This window comes from Zootoca vivipara, chromosome 2 (assembly GCF_965207765.1).
Source record: "Zootoca vivipara chromosome 2, rZooViv2.hap1.1, whole genome shotgun sequence".
NCBI lineage: Eukaryota > Metazoa > Chordata > Lepidosauria > Squamata > Lacertidae > Zootoca > Zootoca vivipara.
This window is the reverse complement of record NC_142584.1, coordinates 14,595,702-14,609,128: the sequence shown is the minus strand read 5'-3', so window position 1 is coordinate 14,609,128 and position 13,427 is coordinate 14,595,702. Positions and strand designations below refer to the sequence as shown.

The 13,427-nt window shown below is 48.7% G+C and overlaps 1 protein-coding gene across 3 annotated transcripts in view; it reads left to right on the top strand.

Moving 5' to 3' along the window:
• Nucleotides 1-12,014, top strand: part of CA10 (carbonic anhydrase 10 (inactive)) — a 305,607-nt gene extending 293,593 nt beyond the window's left edge. For all 3 annotated transcript variants that reach the window (XM_035103821.3, XM_088661348.1, XM_088661347.1), the window contains 3 exons: nucleotides 1,256-1,410; nucleotides 5,519-5,693; nucleotides 11,234-12,014. In XM_035103821.3, the coding sequence (XP_034959712.1) occupies nucleotides 1,256-1,410; nucleotides 5,519-5,693; nucleotides 11,234-11,256 (353 nt within the window). In that variant the 3' untranslated portion in view covers nucleotides 11,257-12,014. The remainder of the gene's footprint in view (nucleotides 1-1,255; nucleotides 1,411-5,518; nucleotides 5,694-11,233) is intronic.
• The last annotated feature ends 1,413 nt before the right edge of the window (nucleotides 12,015-13,427 follow it).

The following is a 13,427-nucleotide window of genomic DNA, read 5'->3' as shown; positions in this document are numbered from 1 at the left end:
GAGATGATGTAGATGAAGCCAGTGGACCTCAAAATCCGCAACTGGAATCAGTAGCAGCTGCTGTGCTGGGGCAGGAACCCAGAGCCCCCCCCCCCAGTTACTGCTGGACTGCTTGCCACCACCAGGCTGTTATTTATTGATGCAAAGCATCCACAAAACAAAAACATAAAACACAAAATAAATCTGCAAACACCCTGCAGCTGCAGCGAGCTGAAATTCCTATAGACACAAGGATGCTTTTTGTTTTTGTTTATCAAGGTTGGCAAACTATTTTGGGTTTGCGTGTGTTTTGCTGAGAGCTGCGGAAATCCCCGTGTTTGTTGCTCGTTGTTGGATTATTTGCAACTTGGTTTTCCTCCCAGGAATTCCTCCCATTAGCTTCTCAACAGCCTTGTGAAGCAGGCTAAGACTGAGAACTTGCACTTCTGACACCAAAGTTGTGACACGTCGCATATTTGGAATATCTTCGCTTGTTATTTGACAGGGAAAACTTTTGCGGGGTGGGGTATTTTGCTGTAAATATCAGGACAATGAAATGTTGTGGTTGAACCAAGGGGGCTGCTATGAATGACATTTATTGGCATCTTGCTTTTCCAGTCAGGAGAGCCAGGTTGTGTAGATTATCCCCAAACCCACTTTATATTTGCAATAGATCCCATCCTATTTCTGTAACTGTAGCTTGTTTCTCAACGATTGCTAATAATTTTGCATTGTTGTAACCCGACCTTGCAGTGTAGGGGCAGTTCACATCAAAACAAGCTTTGTTGTACTAGCCGATAGCCATGACAAAACCCATACACTGTCAGGAAAAGAAATGTCTTTATAACTCTATATTAAAAAGCAGAGCCGCTGCCTGAACCATCAAGATAATAAAATGCAGGTGCATGTGTAGATTGGGGACTCCACATAGCAGACAATGTTTTCCTATTTAGACTTCTGGATCTCCCTTACACTTTACTGCAGTTTTGTCCAGGTTCTTCCTCCTGATCATGTAGGGCAGTTAAGAAATCAATATCAAGTGCAGGGCAGCTGGACCAGAAGTGCCTCAAGTTCCTTGCGTTACAGCGGTCGGGACCCTTTCGCGCACCCCCAGATGCTGCTGTAATACGCAACTTCCATTGCCACATCTGAAGGGCCATATGTTCCCCGCAGCTGTTGCGTTAGGTTCCTTTTGCATAACACTAGTAGCAAATGACGCCATGTGAACGTGAAAGCGGTTGTCCTGTTAATAACGATGCCCCAATTTATCCCACAGATGATGCATACTTACTGCAGGGACTTAATATCGAACAACTTTACCCCGAAACCTCTAGTTTCATTACATATGATGGGTCGATGACAATTCCACCCTGCTACGAAACAGCAAGTTGGATACTAATGAACAAGCCTGTCTACATTACAAGGATGCAGGTATGTACTGCTAGATCTATTGACAAGGCCCGGTTAGAATAACGAATTTCAGGTATATCTTTGTGAAGGAATATGAGAATAAACCGAAGCGTGCGGGGAAATATGTGGTGGGTTAGTTCAAAAAAGTGAAGTCCAGTCTTCCCTGCCTCTCTAGCAAATACTATAAAACGTAATGCAATAAAACATCAGCCATTAAAAACTCTGAACAGATGCCTTCTAAAAGTCAAATAGTTGTCTATCTGTTTGACATCTGATGGGAGGGTGTTCCACATGGAGGGCTTCACTGCCTTGACGACCCTCCGCCTGGTTCCCTGTAGCTCCACATCTCACAATGAGGGAACCGCCAGAAGGCTTTCAGAGATGGACCTTGCTGGACAATAGAGGTGAAGACCTCCATTCAGGTATACAGGGCCAAGGCCGTTTAGGGCTTAAAAAGTTTAACACCAACACTTTGAATTGTGCTCGGAAATGTACTGGGAGCCAGTGTAGATCCTTTAGAACCAGTGTTAGCTGGTCCTGGCGGCCGCTCCCAGTCACCAGGCTAGCTGCCACATTGATGTTTCTAAGCCACCTTCCGAGGTAGCCCCACATAGAGTGCATTGCAGTAGTCCAAGCGGGAGAGAACTAGAGCATATAGCACTCTGGCGAGACAGTGCGCAGGCAGGCAAGGTCTCAGCTGACGTACCAGATGCAGCTGGTAGACAGCTTCCCTGGATGCTGAATCAACCTGTCCTATATACATCTCGCCTCTCTGCCCATTCGCTCAGTTTTCCTCTCCCTCTCAGATTTCTGCTCCCTTTCCTTCTTCCCTGCATTTACCCAAAGCACCCCTCCTCCAGACTTGCATTGATAGAGCCCTATTTCCTTCTGCCGTACTTCGCCAAGTTTTTCTACCTGCCCTGCCTTATCATCAGAGCAGCTCAGCCAATCACTGCTCAGCTTCTTTGTGGCAGGCGTGCCGGTGAGCCAAGCAGTGCCAGAGGGCCTTGAAAATGACCAGATTCTCAGTGTCAGGAAAGGGGAGCTGACCAGCGACTGCCAGAGACTTAATCACCATGATGGCCGGGGCAGCCGTATCCAGGATCTCTTTGCACAGTATAAATAACCTGACTTTGGGGGAAATGTCTTATCTGGTTCAGGGACTCCCAGAAATACTCGGGCTTCATATCTATTTTCCTAGATGAGCATGAGTAATCTGAACTGGCTTCTGCAGTTTTGCTTAAATGCATACTTCTTTTTACTGGGAAACAGAACTGCACACTCGCCAGTCTCTGATATTCATGGCACCAATCTTACAAGACAGTCCCATGTCTTAAAAACTATAATCTAGTAAGATGTAGCTGTCACTTCCTACTGCAACCTTTTAGCGGTGGCTCCTGCCTAGAGGTCTCATCAGGCAAGCGGGACTTGAATCAGCTTCACATGTGTCATTTAGATGTGCTTTTGGAGTCTCCTTTGCTCTCGGTGTGTGTGTGTGTGTATGCATGTGAAAGATAGAATAAATGCTCTTTTATCAGGTTGTGACAGTTGCCATGAGTAAGACACAACCTCCAGACAGGGTCAATTTGTCTGCAGAAAAATTCCTCTCTGACCAAGTATTTTCATAGCCACCAAGTATTTTCATAGCCACGCCTGGCTCAGTCATCGCCCATTTTAATAATAATAATAATAATAATAATAATAATAATAATAATAATAAATATTTATACCCCGCCCATCTGCCTGGGTATTAAAAACACAATAAAACATCAAACATTAAAAACTTCCCTAAGACAGTGTGGTGTAGTGGTTAAGAGCGGTAGTCTCGTAATCTGGGGAACCGAGTTCGCGTCTCCGCTCCTCCACATGCAGCTGCTGGGTGACCTTGGGCTAGTCACACTTCTCTGAAGTTTCTCAGCCCCACTCACCTCACAGAGTGTTTGTTGTGGGGGAGGAAGGGAAAGGAGAATGTTAGCCACTTGGAGACTCCTTAGGGTTGTGATAAAGCGGGATATCAAATCCAAACTCTTCTTAAGCAGGGCTGCCTTCAGATGTCTTCTAAAAGTCAGATAGTTGTTTATTTCCTTGACATCTGGTGGGAGGGTGTTTCACAGGGCGGGTACCGCTACCAAGAAGGCCATCTGCCTGGTACCCTGTAACCTCACATCTCGCAGTGAGGGAACCGCCAGAAGGCCCTCGGAGCTGGACCTCAGTGTCCGGGCTGAGCGATGGGGGTGGAGATGCTCCTTCAGGTAGAAAATGGGTGGACTTGAGTGAAGACTAATGGCTGAAGTCCCCAGTCAGTCCCACCACCATGGCCCCGCCCCTTTGCTTGCAGGTGATAGGCTGATTCAAACGGGCAGGTTTCCAGCAACCAGTGCGGCTGCAAGAGGAGGCACTGACGTCTTCCAATGGCCACACAGGGCAGAACGATGAGCCCCAGTCACAAACCCCCATTTCCCAGCAAGTGACCTTCCCATCACAAACCAGGGGCATGTATTTAATTCATAGTAACTCCATTCAAGTTTCACACCTTCCATTTTTTCCATAGACTTTTTATTTTAACACATTGTGGAAAAGCTCTCCTTTTATCTGCCTTGACTGTGCAAAAGACAATAGGATTTCAGAAGAATGTGAATAATTTCAGTGCGCTTCTCGATAGTGTTTCAAAGCCTTAACCTTCCAGATGCCATCACACCCTAAAAAACTGTACGCCCGCAACTGCAAAATGCATGGATGACTTTGAACTGCAAGTTCTCCACGCAGCTGGAGCCCTTGCTTTCCTACAGCAGATCTCCTTGCAAAGGAAGGAGTTACAGATGCGTTGCTGGGAAAACAGATTGCCAAGTGGCATTTCCCCCTCCGTTGCAATGGTTAACAAAAGATACTGAGCTGTTCAGCCGGGCAAGAGGGAAAGTGCAGCTCTCCACTGAACCACTGATGAGTGGAAGGGAGCATGGGGCGGGGGGGCAGATTACATCTGGCTGCAGGCTGGATCCAACCTTTGGCCAGGGGTTCTCCTCTCCTGAATTGCAATTTCCTCATTGCAGGCTCAGACCATTTTATTTCTTCCTGCCTAATGATTAATACAGTGGAACCTCGGTTTATGAACACCTCGGTTTATGAATTTTCGGTTTATGAACGCCACGGACCCATCTGGAACGGATTAATTCATTTTTCATTACTTTCAATGGGAAAGTTTGCTTCAGTTTATGAACGCTTCAGTTTATGAACAGACTTCCGGAACCAATTACACCCATGCTTCAGTTTATGAACGCTTCAGTTTAAGTACTCCGTGGACCCGTCTGGAACGGATTAATCCACTTTCCATTACTTTCAATGGGAAAGTTCGCTTCAGTTTATGAACGCTTCAGTTTATGAACAGACTTCCAGAACCAATTGTGTTCATAAACCGAGGTACCACTGTAATGATTTTGCCCTTAAGCCAGCCCCCCCCCCAAAAAAACCTGCTAGGGGTGAGAGGTTAAACTGATGCTTTCTTGCCATTGTTTCTTTGCAATAACAATTTTTCACTGTGAAAGACAGAAAAGAAAAAAATGAGGGGGGCTCAGTAATTTAACACAGGAGCTTACATAGAGGGTCCCTTAAGAGGCATTTCAGCATTATTTCCTAGCCATAATGGGAAGCTTTCAGTTAAAGGCAAAATAAACTGAATTTGCCTATACAGTCGTACCTTGGTTCCCGAACAGAATGCATTCCGGGAGTCTGTTCAACTTCCGGAACCGTTCAAAAACCAAGGTGGGGCATCCTGCAGCCAATCGGAAGCCACGCTGGATGTTCGGCTTCTGAAAATCATTCAGAACCTGGAATGCCCACTTGCAGGTTTCGATCATTCAGGAGCCAATTTGTTCGGCAGCCAAAGCATTTGAGATCCAAGGTACGAGTGTATACATTGGGCAAGCTTTCATTGCAATTGCATTACACTACCAGATAATCAACAGAAATCAAAAAACAGAAGACAGGGGTACCGAGCACCGACAGTAAATTTTCTGGGTCCTTATCACTAATTGTCTGTCCTGGGTTTTGTATTTTGCTCGTATTTTTTCCTCCTGAATATTAACGGGTGTAAATTTTGTGGTGTTAAGTGGGTCCATTTATGTTTGTGCAGATGCATTCATTACGACTGCTAAGCCAGAATCAGCCTTCACAGATTTTTCTGAGTATGAGCGACAACTTCAGACCAGTCCAGCCTCTCAACAATCGATGTATCCGAACGAACATCAACTTTAGTTTACAGGGGAAAGATTGCCCAAACAATAGAGCACAGAAACTACAGTATAGAGGTACGCTCCAAACATCCTTTTCATTTCTTAAATGCTTGTTGTCATAATTTTGTAGCATCCCTTTTCAGCAACCAGGCTTAGGAGCGCAGGACCCTGCCTTAACCAGGTGAGATGATTTCTCAATGTAACTCAGGGACTTTTAATTCTCTTAACCAGCAGCAGCTCTCAGACAGAGAGAAACGGTCTTTCCCACTTTTATTTGGAGATGCTGGGATTGAATCTGGGGCTTTTCACATGCAAAGACTGTGGCCAGACTAGTAGTGGCTGGCAAGAAAGGCAATAGCTGTGCACTGCTCTTCTTTCAGCAGAGTAGCTGCTGTTTACCGGAAGGGAGAAAGGTGGGGAGGTCAGCATTGTGCATGTGTACCAGCCAGGGCCTTCTTGACCATATCCGGCGCCATGGTGCAAAGTTCCCTCCGGTGCCTCCCCCCCGTTTCCCAGAGTTTTTTAGGGAGGATGGCACTGCCGGCAGGGCTGGAGGAGGCAGAGAGTGGCTGGAGGGCAGCTCCTCCGGCAGAGAAGAGGCAGAGGCTGGATGTGGCGCCTTCCAGCTCAGCTGGACACTTCGTGCTGCGGTGGCCACGGCAGACGGAGGCTCCGGGTGTGGCGCTGCTTCGGCGCAGCATGGTGGAGGTGGGCGGGGCGGCGAGCTAATGCCGGGAGGCGCTGCATCCAGCCTCCGCCTCTTCCTTAGCGCCCCAGCACCCCGCGCCACTAGCCTCTATGGATAAGATGCCCCTGGCAGCAGCCGTCAATCTGGTGCTCCTACCTCTGGATCTGCACACAGCCAGCTGCCCCTCTCCCTCCCAGTAAGCAGCATCACAGCTCTGCTGGTGGGAGGTCAGTTGCACGGCCCCTTGTCAAGGAACCAGGTCGTCCACAGGGCAAGCACACACACAGAAGGCATGGAATGCAATTTAGCTTTTTATTAGCAGAAAAACAACAACACAGCAATGCTTCCTGGTTCATCTTAACGAAAGTGTTGCTGAAACTAAGCTCTAGGCATGCCCCTCTCCTCTAGCCTCTCACTTTGGATCCCTCCTAAACAGATGAAGGCTGTGACTCTCAAGTTCTAATCCTGCCCTAGAAGTTCATCCCTTCTGCTCCCTACTGGCTCTGGGCCCTAAGGTGTCATCTTCAGAGCCCTCTTGGGAGGCAGGCTGCCACTACTCTTCTTCATCCAGCCAGTCTCCGACGCCCCTTCCCATGGGCTGTTAGCGGCTCGGCCACTGAGCAACAGTCACTCTCCAAAACACACTCGACGTTTCAAGCAGGCTCCTGAACATTAAGCAAAATGGAGCATATGTTAGGAAAGTAAAATGACTCCAGACAATACTGGCTGGAGTCTGATGCTTGTGGTGGGCTGAAGGAGTTTCAGCTGGAAACAAAAGGGGCTTGAACGACTGAATGTCTGCACAGGGGAAATTACTTATTCTGGAGGAATCTCCACAATATGCACTATGGGAAATTTTCACTCCAAATTGGAGTGAAATGCCAGTCCTCTGCTGTAAACAGCAAATATCAGAGGCCTAAGGTTGGAGAAACAGCGAGGTAGCTGAGGAAAGTATGCCATTGCCTACAGACAGCCAGAATTAGCCACTTGCACAGGCACCCCTCTCTTTATGTCCCTAATTTCAAATGATTTAATATGGGTAGGAGAAATAACAGCTGTTTTCATGGAAGAGCTTCTGTGTGTCAGTCCAATCAGCAACTAGGAAATACCTCACTACAGTGATACTTTAGAAATGATGTTTCTGAACCATAGTACAGTGGTACCTCTACTTACGAATGGAGCTCCGTCCGCCATCTTGGATGCGGTTTAGATAGGATTTTTTCTACTTACGAATTTTTAGATAGGGTTGCTTCGACTTACGAATTTTTCTCCCAATGCATTTCTATGGGATTCAACTTACAATTTTTTTCGACTTACGAATTTAATGCGTTCCGAACGCACATTCGTAAGTAGAGGTACCACTGTATATGTTTTGACACATCAATAGTTAATATGGATCCTGCCCATCCATTTAAACCAGGCCAGGGGGAACTGTGGCCTTCTAGATGTCATTGGACTACAGTGGATGGTCAAGGATGATGGGACCTGTAGCCCAACAACATAATGGTTCCCCATGTCTGATCTAAACAGTAGCAGCTATACCCATATACACATCATGCAAACATGGGGTATCTGGGAGCACAGTCACCAGCATCATGTGGTGGTTGTTTTTTACAGAGCAGCAGTGGCTTCACAGGAGAGGACCTGAGATTCACTCCCTGGCATCTTCAAGTAGGCCATAGAAATGAGTTTGAGATCCTCAAAGGTCACTGTCAAAGAATATAGCTAGATGGAGCAGTATACAGTGGTGCCTCGCTAGACGAAATTAATTCGTTCCAGGACTCAATTCGTCCTACGAAAATCTCGTCTAGCGAGGCACCGTTTCCCATAGGAATGCATTAAATGTCAATTAATGTGTTCCTATGGGTTCCGGGGGAACTGGTGGCGGCGGTGGCGCTTGCTCTCTTGGCTCGGGGAAGGCAGGCAGGCGCTTCCCCGAGCCAAGAGAGCAAGCGCTGCTGCTGCCGCCAACGACAGAGCCGGATCGGAGGAAGCTTCAGAAGCTTCGTCGGATCTGGCTCTGTCGGGCGGGGTGGGGGAAAGGTGAAGGAACGATCCTGCGCCTTTGCCCCACCGCTGCCAAGCCAGTGCCAGAGCTGCGGCCAGGGGCTTTTTGCAGTCTGCCTCCCCCTTGGCTCGGGGAAGGCAAATGGCGAAAAGCCCCCGCAGCGCCGCACTTTGGCTCCGGGGGGCACTCTGTCGGTCAGGGTGGGGGGAGCAGAGGATCCTCCGCTTCCCCCACACACATTGCCCGGGGATCGGACGAGGCTGGAGAAGCCTCGTCCCATCCCTGCCTTGTCGGGGGGGGGGAGCGGAGGATCCTCCGCTTTCTCACACACACACTGCCTTTCCCCCACCGCTGCCAAGCTAATTTCAGAGCCGTTATGGGGTGCAGCTTCAGAAACCTCCAAAACTGCGCCCCATGCCGGCTTTTTGCGGCGGCGGGGGAAGAGCTTCTCCTGCCCCCACCTCCCGCCTGTCTTATGGGGTGCAGCTTCGGAAACCTCCGAAACTGCACCCCATGCCAGCTTTTCGCCGCTACGAATCCCCCGCTGTGCCGGGCGGGATGTGGGGGAAACACAGGAAAGATCCTGCACTTCCCCCACATCCCGCCTGTCACACACAGTGGGGAATTCCTCCCCTTCTTCCCACCGCCGCCAAGCCAAAGCCGGCTTCCCTCGGCAGCAGCAGCCGCTTTGTGCCGGGCGGCAGCGGGAGAAGCGGTTCCTCTGCTTCTCCCGCCGCCGCCTGGCACAAAGCCGGTTTCGCTTCCCTCGGCAGCCGCTTCTCCCGCCGCTGCCTGGCACAAACCCGACATCGGACGGGGCTTCAGAAAGGCGCAGCGCTTCTCCGAAGCCCCGTCCTATGCTCCCGGGTGTCCATGGCATGGCGGTGGGGGGAGAAGTGGGGGAACGGATCCGTTCCTCCACTTCTCCCCCCCCTTCTTCCCACGCTACAGCCCTTTGTGTTCCGCTGGTCTCTGCCGGTTGCCCCTCACCGGCAGAGACCAGTGGAACACAAAGGGGAACCAGCTGCAGCGCAGGAAGAAGGCAAAGGAAGATCAGCTGAGAGGCGCTGACAGCCTTCTTCCTTTGCTACAGCTGGTTCCCCTTTTGCTAGACGAATGCCCCTTTCGCTAGGTTTTGCAATCGGAGGTTTTTATGGCCACGCTTCGCAAGACGAAGCGGCAGCTATAAAAAAACCTCATCATCTTGCGAGGCAACCTCCGATTGCAAAACCTATTCGTATAGCGGAAAATTCGTCTTACAGGGCATTCGTCTAGCGAGGCACCACTGTAGTGGGAGACAGCGTCATACTTCCAGATTGTGAACAACACACTATATCCCTTTTTCTGAAGCCCTGTCTCCCTTCAATGTGTTACTCTAAGGCCAAAGTTTTACCTTCATTTTTTACTTGTCACGAGTTGGCTCCTGCACCAATCTCACGTGAGCACATAACAGGCCAAACTTGATGTGATTTCCATCACATAGTTTGGTGACTCATGTTTTCTTTCACCAGTTGCCATTAGTGGGGCTGGAAGGACAAAGGTGCATTGAGTCTGCGGGGAGGGGGAGCTTTAACTATTTGGGCACCACCACCAAAGTGACAAATAAAGTCACAAATGGTTACCATACATCCTCTATTGGGGGGGGGAGTTAAAATCTTGGTCGAGGGGATTTTTAAAAAACTTGGAAAAATGCCCAGGTTTTTTTGTTTGGGAGCAACAGGGTGCCCATTGCGCAGCTCAGCTGGAATGTGGGAAGGCTCCTGATCCCCAGCTGAGCCAGCCCCGGTACTACCCCTCTGCTATCTTCTTTTTTTGCCTTTCCAAATATGGCAGCCCTACAAATGGTGGGGAGGGGAGGCAGTAGGAGCACTTGATCTTTGCAATGGCGGAAGGTGCTCATCAGTGGCAGGGTGTTTCTCCATGCCATGAAGGGGTGCCCAGCAGAGGACAAACAGGGCAGCAATACCATCACCAAGCATCATGGTTGTTGCATGCTGCTCATGCCACCTTCCCAGGATCCAAGCCTTGCAAGGCCGCTCGGGAAGGGCAGTGTGGGGACCCCGCAGCCGTGCACCACTTGATCCCAGCCTCACACATGGCTGGGATCTAAGAGTGCATGGCTGCCGCATCCACACGCTACTGCCACCCCAGCCCAGCCTTGCAAGGCTGGGATCTGCGAAGGGGAAGCCCGAGTAAGGGGGATCCCGAGCAGCTGATGGCCCCGGTGGGTGCGAAGCAGGGATCCCCAGCCCGGTGCTCCTCTTACGGTGGGATGCTTTGTGCCCCTCAAAATTCTATGCACGAGGCCATGGCCCCTCTGACACCCATTACAAAGAGACTGCTGTCCAATACATCCTTACTTGGGAGCAGTCACCAGAATGGCATTCCAACACTTCTCACCTGGGCCCTCAGAAGCGGGGGAGGGGGATAGACCCCTCCCCTAGAGCCAAAGGCGCAATGGGGCTTTGCTGAGGCCCCTCAGTTGATGCGTGCCACAGCTGAGCAGCCTCAACAATAGGCCTGGGCGATGTATCAATACATCACCCAGCGGTATATCATAAGTGAAACCACCGCCACCACTCCAGACTCTCTCTAGCCCTTATGCCACAGAGGTACCGCGCAGGGAGGGGGTTTCGTTAAACTGTTTCACTGAGGTTCAGGAGCCACATGCCCCTCAGCAAAGCAGTTTAAAGAAGCTGCCTGCCTTAGCTGCCTTCCCACAGGCAGACAGGCTACCTCTTTCTCCAGGGCGAAAGCTGAGTTTTGTTCTTTTCTCAGTAACTCACCTAAGATCTGCATTCCCTGGGTACTTCTGTGATCTTCTTTAGTCATATGGGCGCTTCCCCTGCCCTCAAAAAAGTGGGTACCACTGTGGAAAACCTATATGATGATGATGTTCTTGTTGTATTCCTTTTCCAGTAAACGAATGGCTCCTCAAGTGATCCAGACAGAAGCAGGAAGAACTCCTAACCTCAGTTGAATGCTACTACTGTGAATTGACATAATACAGAATGCCCCAGCCTCATTCAGTCTTTGTACTTCATAGATGGCGTGCACACACACACGTGCTGCAACGAAAAGAGGGAAAAAGAGAGAGAAAATAAATGGATGCCAAGTTGGGAATTCAGCTAGATGAAATTTGTTCATAGATGATCGGTCCTAACAAAAGCAAAAAGACAATGATCTTACCGATAACATGATTACAATTTTGATACTGTTTTCCTGATACTATAGCTCACCAAGGAAAGACTTTTCAGACTTTGTACATATGTACCTCTGTTCCCCTCCTCCCCCTCATCATTCCCCCCATTAAAAAGAAAAAAAATACCATACATGGTGGTTCACTACGGCATCCAAGTGGGTTTGTATTCTGTGTGCCAAGTAATCCTTGGGAAGCTCTCATAATATCACTCTCATTACTGGTTACTGGCAAAGCAGAACTAGAAGATTGTTAAGGGAAACTTGTTTCTGGGTCATGATCCTTCTGTTTATTTAATAATGGACAGATACCGGGATAAGTATTGTAAATAGATCACTGAAGAATATAAAGGAAATTGAAATATTTTCCCCTCATCACATATCTGTAGTAGGAACTGCCAAGACTGGGATTAATCCATTTTTTTCTGTTCCTTGTTTTACAAAGGTCATACGTTGTGTTTGGTTACTGTTAACAATTCAATAAATGTGTTTAACAAATTAATTTACTACACTCGCTTTGGTTTACTCTGTCCTCCTCGAGATATAGATATACAGCGGGACCTCGACTTACGAATTTAATCCGTGCCGAATGCACATTCGTAGGTCAAAAACTTCGTAAGTCAAGTTTTGCATAGGAAAAGCGGTTTCCCATAAGAATGCATTGGAAACGGAAAAACACGTAAGTCGAGGAAACCGCATCTAGCCGCGAACGGGTTTTCCATTCGGATGTCGAAAAAATCGTAAGCGCGCGGTCACTTTTTCCGCTCGTAAGTTGAAAACGTCGGATGTCAAGGAGCTCGTAAGTCAAGGTCCCACTGTATATTAAAGAAATGCTGTCTTACATTTTAAAAAATCGCAACACAACCCTAAACATATATATTATATATACAGTACTAGTTTGTCTAAGCACTAGTTTGTCTAAGCTAAAAGCATTGGGGAATATATTAAAATACAGCAGTGTGACTTTAATTCTGCCATAAGGAATTCACAAGGAATAAGATTTAGATAGCAGAAGCAGGTAAGACAATTGCAAAGTGTTCTACAGAGTAAGCCAAACCCCACAGCCTCCTCCCTTGCTCTGCTCAATAACAATTAAGAACTTTGCTTTGCCTGGGATTTTTTTTTAAAAAAAATCACAATGGGAACTACTCAGTCTCCTGCAGCCAGCGGTGCGGCTGCCCTGCTCCCCTGCAGCTGAGCAGCTGCTGCACACAAGGATGGGGGGTGGAAATGAAGCAGGTGTGCCAGCCTCACCACTACCCAAAGCCTTTCGCTAAGACTCAGCTGGAGGGAGATCAGGTGAATGAATGGCGCAGCCCCAGCACACTGTCCGCCACTGCCCTTGGTAGACACTGGGCCCCCAGGATGTGAGGGAGGGCTGAAGGGAGGGGATGTACAGGAAGTGGGAGGGTCAAGGGATGCATCTCACCTTCCTCTCTCACACATGGTGGGGACGGAAAAAGGGCGAAAGGGACTTCTTTTGCCATCCCCATGGGAGATGGTGGCATCAACAAGAACCTCCTCCATTGTTTTTCTTATTGCCCATCATTTCAGCTTCAAGATGGGCCCCATGGGTCGCAACATGGAGCTGTCACTGGGACTGCCTAATCGGTGCTCGTGACACATGCACAGTGCCATTGCTAGCAGCACTCCAAATCGCCGTGACCTCCATGTCTGAATCGCACCCAATGACTCAGGAACTGCCAGGAGCCACCAGCTCACCCAAGACAACCTGTATAAGATGACCCCCGATTTTTGACTAAAAAATTGGGGTGGAAGAACATTGTCTTGTACAAGGCAAAAATACAGTAGATTGAGAGAGCAGGGGATCTTCCCTGTGGTAAGAACTACTGCCATTAACAAAGTTGCGCATGGAAGGCATCAAATCACTCTTCCAATATATTTTTGTTAAGGC